Consider the following 22,939-nt stretch of genomic DNA (forward strand, 5'->3'; position numbering starts at 1 on the left):
TCTAGGATAAACTTCCCTAGTTGGGATGTTTTCTGCTACACTATGCAAAACAGGAAGTATCTACAGTGTAACAACTGATTCATGACACTACACCTGTACCATTATACTAGTGAAGAGTCAAAGATTAATATTTAAGTCCAAAAGAAGCTGCAATGTTTCATATGGCTAATTAAATTTCTATATAAACTGAGCTTTGTTTAAGTTATAGCTAAGGATCCCATGATTTTAAATGGTGCCCAACAGTTTTCAGAACATTTTAAGGACTCGACTAGTTATTGAGCAATAGGTGTCATCCTTTTATACACTGACTTTTTAAAGTATAAAGCCTCAAAAAGAACACAACGACAAAACCCACCACTACAACCACTCAGCACAAGAATAAAGTAACGAGCTTTTCAAAGCAACTGTTCATGCACTCAAACATTCTGAAAATGGCCAAAGCACTTTATCAAAGTGAGTATTTCAGTTGGTTTTAGGCCTAAATGATCCTTTTACTTAGGGAAGGCTCATTAAGTCAGTAATAACAGCCGTTCTGCAAAGGGACAAACTCCTCTGCAGAGGACCCTCAACTGATGCTGCGTGACAACAGGAAACAGATGCTACAAAGTTCTCCAAAGCTCACAGAAGAACCCAAATGACCGCCACCCTGAGGCCAGATCTGCACCACGGGCTGCAAAGCCACAGAGGTATCTGTACATCCCACAGGATCAGCCGTAACATGGGACACAAGACCGGCCCACAGCCTGCCTTCTCGGGGGATGGCAGACAGACTCTCTCAGCTTGCCTTCCCAACAGCTCATGAGGTCACTTCCCTTTGTTCTCTCAGGAAGGAAGTATCCGTCAGAAATGTGGTGTTCCTCAGCCTAGGCGAAATGGTGACAGAGTCACTACATGCCACATTTGGTATGACTACAAAATAACTACAAAGCAGGCTGACTTTAATGGTATGTGACGGAACAACTCAACTCCATTGATCCACAAACACGACCTGATAGTTTAAGACAGAAGTTGAGTCTGGAAGACAGAAGCTATACCTGAAGAAACTATACCTGCCTGAAGCTCTGTGGGCTAACACCACAGATGAAGGTGACCCAAGAGCAACCATGTGATTCTGCCCGGCATGGGTTCATCTTATGTCCAAGTATTACCAGTCGGGTGCTATTAACACATGCTAAGAACTCCATCCTCATTTAACATACTTCCTAGGATACTGTACTTCCAGGATGTGAGGAGAGATCACCAAAAATCCTCTCCTCCATATAAGCAACAAGAACACTGGCAAAAAAATCTCAAAATCAACTTTCTCAGAATGCTGGAAATTAACTAAACACATGCTATAGACCTCTTTCAAGTACTGAAGAGCAAAGACATCTCCTTGAGGACTCAGGTGTGCCTGACCCAAGCCATGGTATTTTCAATCACCTCATATGCATGTGAGAGCAGGACAATGCATAAGAATGAAGAAGAGTTGATGCTTTTGAGTTGTGGTGTTGGTGAAGAATGCTAATGGTACCATGTAGACTGATAAAAGAACAAACAAATCTGTCCTGCAAGGAGTGCAGCTGGAATGCTCCTTGGAAGCGAGAATGGCCAGACTACGTCTCGCCTACTTTGGTCATGTTGGCAGAAGGAACCATTCTCTGGAGAAGGATGTCATGCTTGGTAAGATGGAGGGTTGACAAAAGAGGGGAAGGCCCTCAACAAGATGGATTGACACAATGGCTGCAGCAATGGGCTCAGGTATTGCAAGGATCATAAGGCTGGCACAGGACCGGGCAATGTTTCATCCTGTTGTACATAAGGTTTCTATTGAGTCGGAGACAACTAGACTGCACATAACAATGACAACGATGCAACAATCCGCATTTAAGTAAAAATGGCGAGTCTTGTGATGTTTTAATTTGTCCCAATTCCATCTTCCTTTCTCCAGCTCTCAGACATCCTTGAAAACTACCAATTCTTTGGGGCTCTGCACAAAGAAGAAGACATAAGACATACAGAAAACAAACAGCATAAGGGTACATGAAAACCCTACCTTACCAGCAATCACAAGAAATGGAAATGGATTATACATCCACTCCAGTCAGAGTAGAGAGTGGCAGAATGCATTTTTCAAAAAAAATGATCCAACTATATGCTGTCTACAAAAGATACATCTTAGATTCAAAGACACAAATAAGTTAAACCTAAAAGGTAAAATGATGGACAAAGAGATGCCATGTGAACAGTTTCAAAAGAAAACTGGAGTGCTTATTACGGGAGAGAGAGAGAAGGTATTTTATGATAAAAATGTCAATCGATGAGGAAGACATAAAAATCATTTTCAATCTTTCTACACTAACTCTACATTTTGTTACAATTCTGCCTTCTTTCTACCTGATTTCATATATACTGAGTTACTTTAAAATCAACATTGCCAGAAACTGCTAAGGGATTGGTTGTATGGTATCTTTTGTATCAATTAAACTAAAAATCAATACTGACATTTACAGGAACATAAAGTGCTTATATTTGAGTCTGACTTTAAGAGACAATACCCATTTCCCTGCACTACTCCCCAGTTCCACTTGGGCCCCACCCCCACCACCAAATCGCAAACCTCTGTCCTTTTCTTCTTCACTCTCAAAGCTTTCTCTTCCATCGTGTTGTGGACTAGATGGGGAACTGTAACTCTCTGAAGATGTTTCACCACACGTATCATGTCCAGACCCAATGTCCAAATTCACATCTAAAAACAACAACTCCATTTTAAAAAAATGAGGCCAAGTAGTTAAAATGACTTGCTGAATTAAATCATTAGAAATTAGCTACAGCTGTAAATATGTTTTTCAGTTTTCCTACAGCCACCTAAAAAGCTTGCCCGCGATCTAGGTGAAAATTCATTATTAAACCCTAATTCTTCCTTTCGAAGAGTGGCTTGGTGGGTTTGAACTGCCAGCCTTCTGGTCAGCAGTCAAATGCCTTAGGCACTATACCACCAGAGCTCCTAATTTTAACTGAAATAGGTAATAATTCTTGAACCAATGGTATAGAGGAACAAGTCAATCTAATGGACTTTAAGAAACTGGTAGGTTCTGTGCTGGAAACCTTCCATGAGGGTGGCCTGCAAAGACACTGGAAGATCTTCCTTCCAGGTCACCGAGTCTCTACTCTGGAGCAGAAACTGGCTTGAGAAGGAGACAAGTTAGGAGACAGTTGTCACCAAAGAAAGGGAAAAGGTAGGTACTAAACATAACAGTGGCAAAGGAAATATTGGCCTATACAACTAAATTATATTGCTTCAACTAATTCCATCAACGTCTCTGAACTGTTTAATTCATAAATTGCTTTATATCAACACAAGGTCAAAGTATCTTAGGATGTGTCACTGCAGCTCAGCATCCACTGATATGGTAAGTATTGTGCTGAGTACACTTAGGCGATGGATGTTTGAAAGAAAAAACACCTTCCTTACCTTTCGCAGAACCGTCATGGCCACGCTGAGGGCTGGAGAGTCTAAGGCCATTTATTCTACTATTCAATCTGCTGTCAGTTTTCTTAATTTTCTCCCTAAATTGAATATATACATGTTACCAACATTTTCCATATGGTTCTCTACCAAGCGCATTAAGTACAATATTAGCAAAATCCCTCTTAGAAATTTTTTTGTAATTAATTTTTTTCAGATCCACCTTTGAGAGCTTTGCCCCTCCAAACAGAACAGACCACTTGACAACACCTTCATCACTTGTATACATGAACATTCTGAACTCAGAAAATAAAGTCCAGAATGAAAATGTAAAGGAAACTGACAGAAAGATACTAGTCATACACAAAGTAAACAAGTCCACAGTAAAATGTGATATGCTGGTGTCTTTCCTCACCAAGCTCCACCACTGGACACATTAAATCGAACCTACTTTTCTATTTGTGGCTTTCCTTTCCTCTTTGTTACTGAAGATAAGCTCCATTTGTCAGCTGAATGCTGGTAAGAAGAAGAAAAAGAAATCAGACAAAAAGCTCAACCACAGCCATGTCAACACCCTCTTACTCTGATCACAGACATTAACATGGGACCCTTCTCAACTGGACATTGTAATAAACTTTTATTTCCAACCTATTTTGAAATCATCTACCTTAACCATTACATTTTGCATTTTCTGTGACAAATACTTAATATTAATCATAAGAAGAATATCTGTTTTCTATTTTGCTTTTAAAATGGACCTGTATCCTTCCATCTGACCACAAAACAAAAAACACAATGAAGTGACTGGCATTTGCTACAGGCTTCCTAACATTCTCTCAAAGTAAGGGCTAGTAAAACCAATAACACACATTTTTTGTTAACTCCACAAAGGTGGAAAATCAGATAGGTTTTGAAAATAAGTATGACTGAGACAACTTCCACTTTCTCAAAATATGCTTTAATGCTTTAGTTCATAGACACGTTCCAAGCAAGTTAACATTTGGGTCTATGTGCTGGCCAGAGACAAAATTAGGTTAACAAATCTACTTTCTAGGCAGAGGAAGAAGAGTCTCTTCATACCAGCAACAGTAGGATTTCCCCCATGTCTGTGGTACCGTATTACACTCAACAGACTTAAGAACGTTCTACTCTCTGTACCCCAATCAAAAGTATTTCCTCATTACATGCAGAGGTGCTAGTAACTTGGCCCAACCATTCACTCACAACAGCTTTAGAATCCACACCACCAAGAGCAAGACCGCGATTGAAATGGAAACAATGATCCCAAAAGTGAGAACATGTTCAGGCTAACAACAGGATGGGCCCCAAGTTAGAATAAACATTCTAGGTGGGTCACAGTACAGTATACTCATCTGATGTGAACAACAGCCGTAATCTACATACACTGTTTTCAGTTCTCAGAAGAGCTGAGATCGTGTAAAGTAGTTTAAAATCTAACATTTGAACTTGTCTTCGTTTTTTCTTGCCACATATACTACCCTGACAGAAGGTTTCTGGAACTCAATTTTCTTTTCAGTAGTAAATATTTTTAACTACATAGCAACAAAGAACAAACAAAAACAACCCTATACCTGGTCAGTTAAGGTCACACAGTGCTCTGGGTGCTGTACTGTGGTATAGCTTTGCTTCCTCCAATCCACAATTCCATTCTGTTCAGAATATTGCACGGTAAACCCATCTAATGGAGAACAACTCGTACCAACAGTGCTATCAAAAGAAAAGTTTATATGGCTTTAAAGTATGAAAATTTGTCCTTGACAATCAAGTCTGTTACGTTATACAATGGAGAAGTTATAGTCACCTTTTCTTCAGCATAATAGTTTTTTATAGACTGCCTAGTGGTAGGTCTAAGGAAGAAAAACTATGTATTCTGTGAAGTGAACTGGTACACATCTATTTCATCCACTTAATACCCAGCACCTGTCTCCAAAGAAACACCTAACAGATGCACTTAGCCCCGTTACAACCATCTGCACCACTGATAGCTGGGAGACAGTGAGGCAGAGAACCTCACCAGAGAGCACTTCTGTACTAAGCACCCTACGTAAGAGGCAGATGAAGGCAAAGGACAGTGTGACTGAAACCAAGGGAAACAGACAAGAAAAATTGACCTGGGCAGGCTCCAGATGATGGTGTTAAGGGGCACGGACTTGAAAATCCCCACGCTTACTGTGCTCAAAGAATAAGAAAAGGCTGAGAGTTTTGAAAGAACACTGGAAAATTAAAAAAAAAAAAAAAGAACTAAATTTAAATTCTAGAATGTTAAAAAAAAAACACCTGAAGTTCACAACTCAATGCATGGGAAATGCATGGAAAAAAATAGTGATGAGGAAATTTGGTCAGAAGAAAATAGTTGGAAGCATTGATAGGAAAAAACAGAAGGAAATAAAGAAAGCATAGAAAAGACGCATGGAACATGGTGAAAAGTCTAATGTGCAAGGACTTGGAGTCTCGAAATGGGCAGCAGCACAGTTCAAGACTAAGTCTGAAGCCAAGATACCCCAAGCTACAGACTGCAGAAGCAGAACTAATCCCAAGAAAATCACAAAGCATGCCACAGGAAAGCTGATCAAAAGCAGACAATGGGGGAAAAACAACTTCAATCAGAGGGGAAAGAAAAAACAAACATTACCTTCAAAGTAATGAGGGTGACAGAAACAACAGAAGCAGACAGATGTCTTCAGTTTGAGTACATCCCCCATCACGGAAGCAAGAGTGAGAGGCGGGAGAGTCAGAAAGGAAAGGAGGCAAAACCAACAGAAGCGTCCATCATGAAGACTGCCATACAACTGCTGGTCCAGCCCAGAACACGCTCCCCACAGGACAGGAAGCTGGAGCTCGCCAGCGCTGGAGTGCCAACCCTGGCGGGGAAAATCCCTTTCACTTCTGGAACAGGGCTTATTCAAGGGCCTAGAAGACTCAGAAAGGCCCTGAGGCAGAACTGACAGACTTGTGGCCCAAGCCCGAAGTGGGACAGCCTCACTAGGAGGCGAAGGTGGGCGCCTGCAACCAAAATCAGAGGGGAGCTGAGAGGGCACAACACAAGGAGCAAAGCATCAGGCCAGGAGTGCATGCAACCAAAGGTTCAAAGCCCTGGCAGAAAGGGACTGCCAGCCTAGAATCCTACACCCAACAAAGCAACCAAAGGTTCAAAGCCCTGGCAGAAAGGGACTGCCAGCCTAGAATCCTACACCCAACAAAAACAGCTTTTAAACAATAAAGGCATAATAAGCGCCCCCCCCAAAAAAAAACCAAGTGAACTTCTCACTGGCAGACTGACTGCAGAAAATACTAACACATCCGTTAGAAGGAAAACAATCACAGATGAATGTTTAAAAGTACCAGGAGTGAAGAGCTATGGAATGGGTCAGACCTAAGTGATTACTGAGAAAAGGTTTCATAGCTTATGATATAGAGTTACTGTACCCAATAGCTCTGATGTGGACATCGGAGGGAAATAAATGAAGGCACAGTGATCTGAGGTCCTCAACTTGTCTGGAAGTGGCACGGGAGCAAATTAATTAATCAGACATTAATGAATCAAAGACGCGTAAGCATCCGTAGGGTAACACTGGAAGAAGGGGATCTCAATGTTTAACCACCGAGGCAAACGGAAGAGAAAAGCAGAATTAAAAATCTGCAAGGAGAGAAAAAGAAACAGAAAAGATAGGCCAAACAGAAAGCAAGCAGGAAAATGGCAGACTTAAACCAACTACATCAGTAATTAAGTGAAATGCGACACCAGTTTAAAAATGCATCAAGAGTTTCTATTTTAGAAATTAGATACTTACTTCACCAGGGGACTTTTCCCAGTATGTTTCTTGTGGATTATGGTGTGCTGTAAGACATCTAGAGGAGGGGAAAAAGTAGTTAATTTATTACACAAAATGTAAACGCTTCAGCAAGAAACCAGAAGAGTGACACACGCTTGTGTCATCAGGCAAAAAGGCTCTGCTAACCAGCAGGAAGAGACTGCACAGGCGCTTTGAAGCATTTAATGTTAATTTCTCAACACAGAACATTTCTTAAAGAAGCAATTTTTCAAAGATAGGCTGCTGAATTCCTTAAATATCCTCTCCAATGCATTCCATCCGACAGCAAATCAATCTCGTCTGAAGCTATGAAAAGTCTAATAGGAGCATCTGCTGCAAAACCACAACCTTCCATGTCCGCCACAACTTTATCTTAAACCATTCAAAAGCAAAGCGTTTCAAATAGTCAAAATCCACCTATCAAAACAACAAGCAAAATGAGAGCTTAACTCCTACATTTCGCTACATATGCCTTTTTTAAAGAAACAGAGTCCCACAGACATACTCCAAGGCCTTTCTCTCTGTCTTCCCTCCTTCCACAGAAATTAATTATCAACTAGTCCCCTGAATTCCACTGAAGCAGTCTCCTGCGTGATTTCCCGTGTTCTAGCCATGTATGTCCCTGTTCATAAACAGGCACAGTGCTGGCGCCTGTCTGCGTACTCTACTTTCACACCAATAATATGTACATGGTTTTTTCAACTGCGTAGCACCCCCCGCCACCATTTTCCTACGTGTGCCATGCTGTGTATTTTATATGCGCATGTTATTTACATTTACTTTATTTGCAAAAAACATGGTACATACTATAAATATTCTTTATTTTAATTGTCATCTACAATGATCACACCACAACTTATTTAGAGCTTTACTAACACTTAAAACGCTTAGGTTATTTCCAGCTATTGACCATAAGCATCCCATCCATATCCCGTTGAGTACAGGCACAACAATTTATGAAGCAGAGCTGATAGAATGTGGCATAAAATATCCCCAGCTTTGCTACATGGTGTCAAATTTCTTTCCAGAATTGCTGTGACAATTTACACTCCTGTCAGCAGATGCGCCTTCCCTTATGCAGCATCCTTGATAATCTGAGACTTCAATTATTTTTCTACTCTATCAATGGCACTGAGTTTGGATTTTTTTGGTTTATTGAGCGTGAAATGTAACTCAATTGTTTTAATTTGCATTTTCCTGAGTACTGGTCAGGCTGAACCCCGTTTCACGTCCACTCCGGTTTCTTCTTCTATGAATTGCCTATTTATGTCTGTCACCCACACTTCTATTGGTTGATTATCTCACTGACTTGCAGGAGGATCATCTCCCACTCTGTGGCCTGACTTCTAACTATATAATTTCTCCCAGCACATGTAGGTTCTAATTGAGATCAGTAAGATTTCCACTACAGTCACACTCTGCCTTTAGGAAATCCTCCTCTCCCAGATCTCTCATACTTTCTTCTCAATGTTTAAGCTGTCTTTTAAATATTAAGTTGTTACTCACATGTAATTTCTGGGCATGGTGAGTAGGGATTTTATATATATATACTTTTTCCTTATGGAAATTTTGCCAACACCATGTATTGAATATTTCATCCTTTCTTCACTGATCTGTAATGCACCTCTGCCACATTCCAAGTTCTCATGTCTGTTTCTTGGCTCCTCACTCTGTCCAACGGTCTATTTACCCATCCCTATGCCAACATCAGGAAGAATGTCTTCTTCCAATGAATCAGCACTTACCTTCTTCCTGACTTGAAGCTTCTGAGCTGTCTTCTTTTAAGTGTTCTAGTATCTTGGAAGTCTTCAGAGAGGACTGTAAGTTATCTGCAGGAAGAATTCAATGTTATTAATTTCTTAGAAAAATTACAGTAGAAGGTTCAATTAATATGATTATTTTTTCCCCCAAGGAAGACGAGAGCAGACAGTTAGTAGTGAAGAAAACATTTCTACTAGTTAGACCTTTTAGGAAAGCAAGATGACAAAGCATAAAACAGTGGACTCCTGGGGTCGGCTCGCCCCAGAGGAACCACACAGCCCGAGCAAAGTGCTTCCTAGTGGCCAGCCTGGTTTGCTGATGGGTGAAATGAGGATGACAGACTAGACAACCTGTGGTGGGCAGAGGTGGTGTTGTCGTGTTTGTGATTTCCAGTTTGCTGTGGACTGTTACTTCCGTAAAATACAGTTATGCTGTGGCAATGTCAAGTTACCACAGAAAAGTCTCAGTATCTACACTAGTAGACACTGAGTGGCAGGCAATCTGTGGATCTGCACTGAGCCACACAACACATTAGGGAGCACTAAAGTTACTTCTCCACTAAAACACTGAGTGGTGGGACTCCAAAGTTCAACGTTTTCTGTTATTTAGGAATTTAATACTTTTTCACTCTGGGTTAGCTATGAGAATATGATGGATTGCTCCCTACCCCAGGCAAACAAGAGCTATTGATTTTCAAAAATGAAGTGCAGGCAAATGACGCTTCCCCACCACTCTCTTCTCTGGTGAAACAATTCATGCAGGAACATATCCTGATGGGCTTGTCCTTAATCCCAAATCACGTGTTCTCATACAGGCAGTCCCCATGGATTTTGAGCCAAAACAGCACTGCCCTGCTCCAAGATGGCAGCCATCTGTGCTGATTTGAGTGTGTGTGGCTCTCCGTGCTCCTGCCAATAATCCAACCTCAGCCATCAGGCTCTGGCAAGAGCTCACTACACCTCTGCACAGAGAACTCCCATTCCAGCTCCAACGACACTGTTCCTGTTTGTTACCATGAGGAATCACTCGCATTATAAAAATCCAGGTCTGTTCCTGTTTCACTTCAGGACAGAACTGGTTAGAATGGGTTGGAATTCCTGCTTAAAGGGCACAGAGGAGTTGTAAGTTGGACATTTGTAACCTGAGGACTGCCTACTTTATTCTGTTAACAGTCTGATACCTAAACACAAACTCTACTGACCTCTAAAGCACTGCATGCTATCAGAGCTCTTCAAATGTTTTGTTACTTGTATATAAACTATTCACACAATTGAGTTTTCTGAGCAGCCTGTTAATCTCAAGGAAAAGTGTAACTTTTTGCTTCAAGCCTTTGTATAATTAAAGAGACATTTTTATAACATTCATTAAAAAGTATTCATACTGGGTTTAGGCAGAAAGTACTGAATGTTAAATCTACGTATCTCTAGAATAACAAGGATTCTCATTTTTATTTTAAGGAAAAAAAAAAAGAGCAAAACTTCTGCCAATGTTTAGGAATAAATTTAACCACGGAGTTGTTTACTTTGCCTCAGTCAACTAGTCATGAAGAGTCATGAATTTTAATTCTAATCGCTAATAACCTGTTAAAAATACTTAAGGCATGTATACACAATTAGAAAAACTTTAAATTGAGAAAATATGCATTTTTGTCCCCCTTCAGGTGATGGAAAATAGAACTTTGTTGAAAGCAGAAAGGATTTAAAGAATAAAAAAGTTCCTTATTATAGTGGCTGTACTTAAAGAGAACAGAAATTTTCCTAAAACACTCATCATTTTTATTGACAAACTGGTTAAAAATGAAAGCTCAGAGAGACATGCATGAAGCTAAACCATAAGGTGGACTGCGCAAATGCTGCAACCCAGGGCAAACTGACCTATGGGAATGTAAGAAAAACTTGGAAAGCTTCACAGAAGAGGTGGTATTTCATCTGTCTTCAAATAAGTGTGATTTCAACAGGCTGCGACAAAAGGAGTGTGTATAGTGAAGAATTAACCTGCCCCAAAGAGAGGTCTGGCCTTTGCTCTCTAAGCCCTGGGAATGTGTTGCCTGGTAGAGTGTGCTTGTTTTCCTGTGGGTCTCAGGCCACATCAGACAGTCTGAAAATGTGATTTATTGGTGGTGGCTTCAGCTCAACCTATAGCAACATCATGATACTTGAAGAAAAGAATGAAATTGCCAAGGATTTCGTTTTACTTGAATCCCCAAATCAACACCCATGGATGCAATGCCAAGAAATCAAATAGCATATTCCATCAGGCAAATCTGCTGCAAAAGACTGCTTTAAGTGTTAAGAAAAGACGTCACTTTGAGAACTAAGGTGTGCCTGACCCAGGTCATGGTATTTTCAACTACCTCATATGCATGTGAAAGCTGGACAATGAATAAGGCAGACTGAAAAAAAATGATGGTGTTGATGAAGAATAGTGAATATACCATGGACTGCCAGAAGAATGAGCAAATGTGTCCTGGAAAAAGTACAGCCAGAAGCTCCTTAGATGAGAGGACGGTGAGACTGTGTCTCACATACTTTGGACATGTTATCAGGAGGGACCAGAACCTGGAGGACGACGTCATGCTCAGTAAAGTCAGACACACACACATAAAAGCAAAAAAGACGACTGTCGATGACATGGATTGACCCTGTAGCTTTGACCACATGCTCAAGCATGGCATAGGACTAGGCAGTGTTTCATTCTACTGTACACATGGTCAGAGTCGAAAACTGCCTTGACAGCACCTGACTTAAGCTCAACCTCCAAAGCAGCAGGAGACTGAAGTCAAGCCAGGCAGGTACCTAACCACGCCCATGTGACCAGACCCAGTTTAACGTCAGGCACCGAGGCTCAGGTCAGCAAGACTCCATGCACACTGTCACTCGTTGCTGCTGGCAGGAGTTAGTGCTGTCCACAACTGCACTGGGGGAGGACCGCTGCCAGCTTCACATTTCAAACTTGGCTGGGTTCTGCTCCACGTGCTTCCTCCCTGGGCCGATTTGTACCTTTAACCTTTGGCTGTTATAAACCATATGCGCAAATTAACAGCTTTCAATAAGCTCTTTGAGCCCGTCTAGTGAACTGTTGAACTTGAGGGTGGTCTTGGGAATCCCCAAACTCGCAACTGGTGAAAAACTGGGTGATCTTGGGGACTAATGCATGCTCAGGAGGACATTAAGGTCAGAGTCCAGAATGAGCAAAGACCCTGGGACAGAGATAGGAAGGTGCACAGAGTAAATGCTGATGCCTTCGAGTAGTCAGAGCACAAAAGGTCAGAAAGGAGGCCTAGAAGCCCACAGCAGGGCTGGATTTTCTGATCTAGGGTCTGAACTGGGGATTAACCATCAAATTTAATTTTGAGCTCATCCTGTAATAGGTTAAAATAGAGCAAGAAACTGCAATCTGAGAGAAGAGCTAGGATTCACAGATAACTAACTTACACATGAACGCAAGGCCTAATCTAAAACAATGGGAAACCAAGGTGAAGGTATACTTTGTGCAGCATGGCTTGACCTGTAATCGCAGACCGAGTATGAAGAGGAAAAGCGAAAAGAACAGGCTAATGTTTCCAGCCAGGGACTCTGGGCGGTTGGGGAGGTCATTAACGGGGTTAGACAACACAGGCGAAAAGGCAGATTACAGACTGTCCATCATGCAAACCACACTAAACACCTCTCCTTCTATTAGTGCCTCTGTCCAGCAGCTCAGGGATCAACTAAGTCCAAAAGCTTTTGAGGTGTTTAGACTTTGCCTTTCAATCAGCCTGGTTTGTTACATTAGTATTTATACATTGATTTCTTAAAAAAAAAAAAAGTGCAGTGTCCAATTTCATTAAAAATGACAAGTATTTCAGAATTATATGCCACTGCTCCCTGGCTTTACGTAGAAGGACAACCCCATACAAGCTGGCCCGGTAAAGCAAACAGAGCAAGCAAGGGAAAAGGTGTGATTCATACAGAGGAACCAAAGGGTGCTTACTGAGACTGTGTAAAGAATCTGATGATATGGACTGAAAAAAACTGTGTACTTTCTGACTCTGTAGAAAAGCTTGTGATGAAGTTGAAAATAGCTGCCTGCATAGAAAAAGAAAAGAGATTGGTTAATTTCATTAATACAACTCCACAAGAGCCCTGTTTAGATTATAAAGCAAACTTGAACAGCACCTGAAGTCAGGTAGAAAAAGTGTATTTTTTCCCTGAAGAAAAGAGTGTTACTTTCTAATGTATTTCCACAGGAGACAGTGAGTAAAATTTAAACCTTATTTGAAAGAAACTACTAAACAGCTTCATTTTTAATTTTTTTAATCGTATTTACTCTCATGGTAAGGTTTCAATTCTAGCAAAAATGTGTGATTACAGCCTATTGCCCAAGTGATCCAACAGCTTCCTTTCTGCTCAGAAAAAGAACAGCAATGTCTTCACTCTTCTTCACAGGTGCTGCACCATTAAGGAACCTTCCACATTCTACACATGAGAGGCTGGGAAGCTGGAGATGCCAAGAGTCCCAGGACATAGGAACTCAGTGGTCAGGTGAGTTACTTAACATGTCATAAACAGGTACTACTACATCCTCAGACAGAACTAACTGATGGCACATGTTCAGTGTATCACCGCCCCCCCATGATTCTAAGTCATTTGTTATCTTTGAAAGTCAACTTTTCTCACATTTTATTAATATATTGAAAGGATTCTAACTGGAGGTCTTCTTTACAGTAGCACCTGTAAAAAGAGTCTTGAGCACACACAGTTTTAGAAGCTGGCTCGCCCTAAGGAAGTTATTTATTTAGCCTTTCAGATGAAATTTCCTTATAGGGGACACAACTTCAAGACTGTAAAGTCTCAAATAAAATAAACTGGCACCCTGCACAGTCCTCAGGTGTTCAACATATAAATCCCTTCCATTATGCTCAAACACTTTAAATGCTCATGTTAAACTTTAATTAATTTCTCCCTAAAGTTTTTGATCTATCATTCAGATTAATTATAAGGTCATTAACTACCATACACCAAGAGATGTTCCTTATGGGCCAAAGTGTCTTATACATTAGGCAAAATGGAGGTAAATATCTGAGAGGAAGACAACGGGAGAAAGAATACCACCTGAGCTCTGAAGCTCCAGGCCTGACCCATCACCAAAGGCTGGGCTTACAAACCTAAAGGCAGTCGTGAGATCTACACCAGGTGACTAGTCAAAAGCATAGCACACCTTTAGCTCAAAGCCTGAGGCCCTGGTGACAGCTAACATACGATCTATGACTCCAAACGTCAACTGCATACCCATCATACACTAATGCAGAACCACCAGATGGCAATTACACCCACCCAAACAGAGCGGCCATGTCAATAAGAAAAACAGGGTTACATTTTGACATGACAAAAATCATCCACTCCCACGTGCACATTTCAGCAGTTTTCATTTTCCTAATTTATAGTGCATCTGCCACGAACTGCAGGGTGTGTCCCACACCAACCAATGGCCAGTTTACTTAAAACTCAGTTCCTACTTCTCAATTGTACTTTCTTGCCCCGTCTTTATAATAGCTACATTTCATAAGTAGCATGAATAATGAACATGACACTAAACCACAAACCCTCCCAATTCTGACTCACAGCAACCCTACAGGACAGAGCAGAACTGCCACAGGGTTTCTAAGGCTTTCATCTTTAAGGAAGCAGCTGTCACATCTTTCTCGCGCAGCTGGTGGGTTCAAACAGCCAACTTTCAGTTGATAGTCAAGTGCTGAACCAATGCACCACCAGGGCTTCTATGACAGTACTATTAATGTACAATTCAGAAACGTGAGACTCAAGAGTCCTAAGACTCTGATGACAGCATTAAGACCACAGGCCATCCACCTGGGAGAACATCTGGATACCTAGCATGCTCCTTACACCAAAATAAAATACAAAAGAACCAAAGATTTCAACATGGAAGGGAAATACTAGGGGGAAAAAAAAAAACATATTTTAAGAATATAATCTTTGAAAAGGTCATGCTAAGCAAGACACAAAGCCCTGACACCCTGACAAATCTGCCTGCATACTAGCTCCCACTGTGGACTCCTGGTTTTCATTCTCTTACTGATTTTTTAGGAGTTTGTTTCATAAGAAAGAAATTAATACCAAGTAGCTTTTCAGAACTGGAGCTTTGCCCTCACTTTGTCAATAGCGTATATTCTTTTCTATATCATGTAGAAATTAGATTTTTAAGTGTTTGAATTTCAGTTTTGCTTTAATGGATCCTACATATTGTGTTATACTTAGAAAAGCCTCAAACTCACATTATAAACTTCACGTTTTCTTTCTTGCATTTAAATATTCAAACCACCTAGAGTTTATTTTGATGTAAGGATGATGCAGGGCTCCAACTTAATTTTTTCCCCAGATAGCTACCGAGAAGTACCTAACATTCCATACACGATCTGGGAATGACTCTGTATCTTAAACGAACTGTTCAGGACACAGAAACAACCATGGATAGCCCTGACATAGTATTTTTAACTTCATTTTAAAAAATCATAACTAACTGAAAAAAGCGTAATACAAAAGATAAGTAATTAATATTAAGATGTTCTCCCTATAAATCTAAGACATGCTAAGATCCAAAAAGATAAACTGGTAAAGAGATAATCTCACAAAAACCACAAACGTCTGAACGCAGAGAGAGATAATGAATGTATCACGAGGAAATGAAAATGGGCAACATCTTTGAAGGCAATTCTCAGAGGCAGCGATGCGGTGGCAAGCAGGCCAGTGCATACCGGAAGTGCCTGCCACTTCCATGACTTTCACTGAGAAAAATTATACTACCTACTACTAGGGATCCTTTGAATCAGTAAATCAATTTCAAAGAATCTCTCCTTAGCAGTTAATCATAAATCTGGAAAGAATGTTAGGTACAAAAATGGTCAAAGCTTTATTTTTAGCAGGAAAAAGAAAAAGCATAAAAACTACCTCTATGTGCAAGAACAGAGAAGTAGTTAGACCATTACAGATCCATATGGGGTATACTTTGCAGCCATTCAAAATGTTCCTAAAGAATTCAGTATCAAATGCTGAGCACTTGAGAGGACAAACCGGATGTAAAGCTGCTACTATCACAGGCAAAGCAAAGAACTGAAAGGAGCCATCAGAATGTCAGTTACCTCAATGATGGCTGTCTTTACCACTACTCTGTATTTCCCAAATGTTCTACGGTGCGCATCTGTCCGATTTACCAAGAAGCCCTCACATGATCCAAAATAAAGCAAACGGCTCTACATCAAGCACTTGGTACAAAACATACCGAGTAAGGTTCTGCTGTGTTTTATCACACCACATGGGAGCAGTGTAACAGAGCAACCTTGAGTCTACTACTGGCCAGCCATGTGACTGAGACAAGGTAACGCCCTTCATTTGAATCTGAGGCCAACTGGTAACCATCACCTGCTGGGGTTAAAGCACACACTGCAGCCGGCCCGTACAGGATACTAGCACGTAATGGTCCGTACAGGATGAGCATACACCAGTCCATACAGAACACTGGCACACACCAACTTGCTAATCCAGAATCGTCACATTCTGTTGCTGACTACACATCAGCAGTTGCCATCTGGCTTCTTTACCATCTCCTTCCAGTGTAGACCACCAGGTTCCCCACATCCGTCCATTGCCCAGCCCTACATCACAGTTATAGAAGCTCTTCCTAAGCCACATCGAGGTGCAGTGGTCTGAGGACCCAGCACCTTCTAAGGCCTTGCCATTTAAAGTATCTCCTTGGACCAGTAGTTTCTCCTGTAGCTTATAAGAAGCCCCACTCTCGAGCCTACCCCAGTAGCGCAGAGTAAGAACCTGGATGTGTAGAGGATCTGATGCCCATTCAAATCAAGTAGCATGGGGGCTCAGGAATCACTCTACTCCTCACCCAACCTCTCATTTCTGTAATGCCCTCAGCTACTACTCCCTGACCCAGTCCCTTCCAGTGCCCCTCCCTTCTCTCCAAACCCATCCACTGTGCCCTCCAAGACTCCCCAGTACTCAGCCTCCTCAAGGAATGCAGCCCTGTCTGCTTATGCTGACAAAATCCGTTTGGCCCTAGAGTCCAACTGTATAAAACATCCTTCTACTCTCAAATACCTGATGCCACCTATAGTCTACCTCTTCCTCACCAAACCTCTTACTTCCCAGAAAATAAAAGCCAATAGCAACAGGACTCTCAACTTCCCATTATGAAACATGTAAGTGTACTATATATATATCCCTACCCAGTTAAGTGGAAGATGGTCCTCCTACCATGTACGTGGCTGCAAGGGTGGTCACGCCCTGTGAAGCTGCCACTCGGCCACCCTAGCCCCACTTTCCCCTAGTCTCTGTCAGGCACCAAGCTTCAGGTCTCTTTTGCACAGTCAAAGTCGGGGCCAGCATCTGCCCCACTTCTACCATGCTGGGAATGTCAACATCCACACGGTGACCCATCCTACTCTCTGGGCTCTTTGGTTGGCTGTCTTTGTCCAGTGACTTGTTTTAGTCATTTACTACCGGTCACACCCTGGATCTTGTCATACAATGAAAATACCCTCCCTCCCAGGTCTCTGCCCTTCTCTGTTGGGACACAAGCCCTCATTCCTTCTCATGCCTCACCCACTCACTTCTGAGACTATTCACTGAGGCAGTTACTTAAGAGGTAGAGGGAAACATCAGAAGTAGTGGTCATCTCTCTCTACCCTTTTGCTCCCTCGGCCTCAGGAATGGCTTCCCCAGTGGCCATTTTAGATTCAGAGGGCAGAAAACAGGGAGTGTCCCTCAAGCCTTGACTTTAAGACCATGTGCTCCAACGTGTCTTTATGAATGCTGCACTGGATGTTATCAATGACTGCAAGTTTCCAGTAAAACACATTTATTTCCTCTTTGACCATTATTTTACATATATATGTATTTTACATATATATACGCACACACTTATATACATATGCATGTATATACATATACTCACACACACACACAAAATTTATGTATCTCAAGGAGAACCCATAAGAAACTATAAGCATGACAGCTGCCTGAAACCACTCTTTGAATCTCCATCCTCACCTGAACAGTTTCACTGGAAAAACCACTACCCCGGCCGTTTCAAGCTCTAACCTCAATGGAACCTTCCTGCTTAACTGCCTGGTCGCTTCCATGACACCTGTTCTCCGGCCCTGCCCATCCCACCACCTCAGAGCCTTCTGTCTTACTCTGCCTGGTCTTGACAGTTTGCCCAACATTCCCTTGCCTCACCTTCCTTCTGGCACATCCAACCACCTGCATCTAACACTTGCACCCAAACTGCTAGAATGATTATTTTTAATTCACACACCAGGACAGACCAAGACCATTCTAATTCACTGATCTTCAATCTCAGCTGACCAGGTTTCTTTATCAGACTGTTCTCCAAATCCCTACACAACTGTTTTAAATCCCCTCTACTCTCAAACACCTGATCCCCACCCTCAGTCTGTCTCTTCTTAACCAAACCTCTTACTTCCCAGAAAATAAAAGCCAGTAGGCAAGAGGACTCTCAACTTCCCCTAACGAAACATGCAAGTGTACTATCCCTCACCCTCTGCCTCCCCTGGGATCTGCGCCATCAGTTACCACCCTCCACCCCCCACCTGTGCCTTCAATTGCCTCCTCTTTCTGCGGACACATGGGATGCTCTGAAGCCCTTGGCAGCACACTTAACATCTGTCTCACGTATGTGGGTCTTTTCCAATAGCCTGTCCATGTTGCAAGGGCAAAGACCCTGATCTTAAGCACCACTGTTCACCTCCAGTGCAGCAAATGGCAGAGAGCAGGCACTCAGTAAGTGCTACGTGTCCTCACTTTACCATTTCTTATGTGACAACTTCAAAACAAAACCAAACAAAAACCACGCCCAAAGCCTTCTTGACCAGGATCTCTTTCAGTAAGTATTTTGTGGAGAAAATAAAAGGTCTTGCTGAGCATTTGCATATTTCAGGAGCTACTATCTATGTTGGCAGAGAACTAAAGAACAGAGATAAAGCACCTGGCGTCTCACTGTGACAATGACATAGTAACACAAGGACAAATGCCCAACTCTAACACACTCCCACTGGAGAACCCCCACTGCACCGTCCTTCCGTCTGGCAGGGCTGTGACGGCGTCTGGCTGTGACAGCATCCAGCTGTGACAGCTCCCATGAAGCTGCTACCTTAGGATGGGCTCAAGGTCAGGGTGCCGCCGTTCCTCCTTTTTCAAGGAGCCCTGGTTCAGCGCTCTTAAGATGGTCTTGTCAAAAGTCTCTGAAGACAGTTCCTTTGGAAGCTAAAAAAACAAAACAAAACAAACCATGTCCAGTATTAACTTTCCCCCTGATGGTAAACATGTTACAAACCAGAAGAGAAAAGCCTCCTGCCCACATTCATCATCCAGAAGCAGCTTCTTTTCCAAACTGTCATGACACAGAGCCCCAAACGGAAGCAATACCGATTTTCCTCCACTAGGAAACATGCCTGTCTTCTGTGCACCTCAGGGGTCCCCAGAGGTGGCGCCACCCAGCCGCTTCAATGGAGAAGTCTAGCTAAACCACCCAAACACTGATGCTGCTTCTTCAACACATGCAGGCAGTAACACAAATTCTCTCCAAGTCAGTGCCATAGGTCACATTCCTGGGCTGAGCTGTAACAAATACTTGCACACTGCTTTAGTTTCGAGTGTTTTGTTATCTTCAATTTCCAGTCTTTAAAGAGGGCATTTCTATTAAAAGAAATACAGCTTGAAATCATGTCTTTTATATTCTGGTCACCTGTTTCGAAATACCCTGACCTCTCAAATCTTACTTTCAGCACACCCGGCCTCCCACCTCAGTCTTGGCTCAGTACTCGCAGAAGCACTGCCAAGTACCTGCACCTGCCCATCACAGCATCTCTTTTACTGAAAACACTGAGGCCTCATGGAGAACTACCCATAAGAACTCATTACAATTTTGTATTCGTAACACTTCTCACTCATACATGATGCCAACAAGTACTCAAACCCCTGCTCTCTCCCAGGTGGTGGTGTAGGTTCTGTGCATACAGCACTGAAAGGAGCTCCTCAGGGAGCTCCCATTCGGGTGCTGAGACACAGAATCGGCGGTATGTCAGATGCACTTGCTAAGGAGAGTACTAAAAGTAGGGGAGAAGGCAGATGTGCAGGGTAGAGGCTGCAATTCAGATGGGAGGAAAATGGAAAGCACTGATCACAACCTTACCATCAATAAAGTCAAAGGCTGTTAGTTTGCACAGGCTGTCAAAAGGGCAGGTTTTACTCTTTTGTATATGATTTTTAAAAAGAAAATAGAATTAACAGTAAACTTGGAAGCATACTGTAGCAGAGGCAGCTCACTTGTGTAAGTACACAATGTTTAGGTTATTTCATATTCCCTGGTCAGTCACTCATCCTAATTTAGAAAAATACTTAACACGCAAATGTTGGCTCCTCAGGGGGTCATTAATTAACATCATTTTGAGAAGTGAATGACTTAGTTGGGGTTTTTTTTAAACGCATCTAAGCTTTTAGAAAAATGTTGACTGAAAAAATGAAATCTGTCAAGACACACAGTGGTTGGAGCTTAAGGTAATTCAGGAGGAGAAAGGAGACCACGTCTGGTGCAAACCCCAGACTAGGGGACAGCCACGTGTGCTCCCGAGGTAAACAGTGACCCACCCACAACCTGGTGCTAAGCAGCCTGGCTCTGACAGGTGGCAGCACTGGGCCCCCTCATGCCCAACCCCACAGCCCAGGGCTTTCAGCCTTAGCTCTGTATCGCCTGTCATCTATTCGACAGCATTAGAACTCTGTCACGGAGAAGGAACAGAACAAGACAGGAAACAGAGGCATGATGCTCTAACTCAGACAAAGCCCACCCATGACTCCTTGTCCTGAAACTGATAAATGTCTTCTATTAAGAGATGGGAAAGTCAGAAATAAGTAGAAGAAATTTAAAAACTGTGTGTGTGCCTGTGTGTGTGTGGGTGTGTGCAGGGGAGCCGTGCATCTTACGCTCCTAAGTACTGACAGCACTCTCTTCTGTGCGGCACAATGCCATGGAGAGGACTTTGGCCTGCCACCCGACTCTCTTTCCTGTGTGTACGTAGAGGCTTTGCTCTGGCACTTAGCCGGTTACCACCACGGCTGTGAGTTCAGCAGGCACCGCGCCCAAGCACCTGTTCCTTCAGCTACTCTTCACTAAGCTGTCTCAAGCCAGCACTTCATCTGCTTATCATCCTTGGTGACTTATAATTAATGAACACTCCTCCCCACTGACATGCAGTTAGGCCATTAACTTCAAGTGTGTGAAAGGGTTCTCGGCCTGGTTTAAAGGAGCCACCGGAAAGTGGAACTATTCCAGTTGTGCCTGGATGTTATCTCACGGGCCTGAAGCCATCAGAGGGACAGACAGGAAGGCCGAATGAACAGACACTGTGACAGTGTATCTAGCAGTGTGCTCCTCATGAAGCTAGCTTCTCATGTGCTGCTCAAAACGCTGCCAGCTGATGAAAAGTTTCTTTCAGATTTAAGGATGAGCAAAGACATGCATGATCTGAAAAGGGTACACTTACAGTGACAAGCAGACAATTTAAAAACCAGGACTGCCATGAAAAATTCAGATGTTATAGGCTTATGAAGGACATCACTTCATAACTTAAAGTCAGTAACTGAGTTGTGAAAGTTTCTTGTTTCTGGACTTTCTGCTTTACCATCCTACTAACAATAAATTTACAAGCCCCTGCTTATTGAGAAATAATACAGAATATTTATTTCTACCCATTGCTTTTCAATGAAAGAAAATCAGTTTAAAGAAATACACCTGAGTTTGGACAAAATGATGTATCGTTCGCCTCTACAAGTCTGTATGAGATGTTTCCATCATTGTCCTATTCTCAACAGTCTGGAGTTTCTTTCCTGGGGGAGGGAGGTAAGGGAGCCGTAACTCAGAGGAAGGAGACATGGAGATGGGTGCAGGAAGCCCCCTGAGGACACAGAAGAGCTGTGAGATCTGAGAGCCACTAACCCATGAAATCAGGCCTCATCTCACCTCACTGATGCTCTGTCCTACAACATGCATGGGAAAGCAGCCACCAACAAGACACAACACAGCAAGAAACGAGTTAGTAGGGGTCAGTTTTTAAAATGTGCGAAACCCTTCACATCATGTCCTGAAACTGGTAATGTAAAGAGGTGCACCTGCCTTTCAGGACAGTCTGGCACTGTCCACAGCTAATGCTCATGGAGAGTTCTAAGCACCTTCTGTTTCAGGGGTTTAATTATCCTGGTGGCTTGTTTGGGCTTTGAGGCTTTTGAATGCTACATATTATGTTAAAGCCAATTTAACAATAAAATCTATACTTTTACCTTCAGTAGAAATTCCTGGAGTTCCTGGTGGGTTTTTGTTACTGTTGTTACTGAAAGATCAGACCAATTTACCTGATTTAAAAGAAAACACATACATTACATGATTATTGCTTAGGTGAGAACTGGCTGGGAAAAACACCATGTGTAAAACAAAGGGCCTTACCTTAAATTGCATTAAGATTAACAATTAGAGATTCTAATCAAAGTTAACCTGGCACTGGCATAATTTCTTCAACATTGTTAAAATTAACTGTACACTGACATATTTTACTCAAATAAGTTTTCTAATAATTCTTTTTGAATAGGATTTATTAAAAAAAAAGTTTCTTTCTGTGAAGGTGAAGTTGCAGGATTCCAAAATGGCACTTTGTCAGTGTAGACCTACGTCCAATAAGACACAAGTCCCATCTCTTAGAATTCATTAAATATATATTCTTAGGAGAAACAGCCAGACTTTACTGCCCCATTTGACAGTACCATGCTGTATTTCTAAGGGGATTTATGGTCTACAAAGAGATTTCATCATTATC

At 42.1% G+C, this 22,939-nt stretch overlaps 1 protein-coding gene across 1 annotated transcript in view; it reads right to left on the reverse strand.

Annotated features, from left to right (window-relative positions):
• Positions 1-22,939, reverse strand: part of ZCCHC2 (zinc finger CCHC-type containing 2) — a 54,680-nt gene that overhangs the window by 7,276 nt on the left and 24,465 nt on the right. The window contains exons 5-13 of the mRNA XM_007935495.2: positions 22,410-22,481; positions 19,225-19,337; positions 13,015-13,109; positions 9,027-9,110; positions 7,261-7,318; positions 5,041-5,176; positions 3,900-3,964; positions 3,455-3,549; positions 2,600-2,728 (exon numbers count right to left, since the gene is read on the reverse strand). Coding sequence (XP_007933686.2) covers positions 2,600-2,728; positions 3,455-3,549; positions 3,900-3,964; positions 5,041-5,176; positions 7,261-7,318; positions 9,027-9,110; positions 13,015-13,109; positions 19,225-19,337; positions 22,410-22,481 — 847 coding nt within the window. The remainder of the gene's footprint in view (positions 1-2,599; positions 2,729-3,454; positions 3,550-3,899; positions 3,965-5,040; positions 5,177-7,260; positions 7,319-9,026; positions 9,111-13,014; positions 13,110-19,224; positions 19,338-22,409; positions 22,482-22,939) is intronic.

Source organism: Orycteropus afer, unplaced genomic scaffold (assembly GCF_000298275.1).
Source record: "Orycteropus afer afer isolate SDZICR_OR568_19922 unplaced genomic scaffold, OryAfe1.0 scaffold00029, whole genome shotgun sequence".
NCBI classification, from domain to species: domain Eukaryota; kingdom Metazoa; phylum Chordata; class Mammalia; order Tubulidentata; family Orycteropodidae; genus Orycteropus; species Orycteropus afer.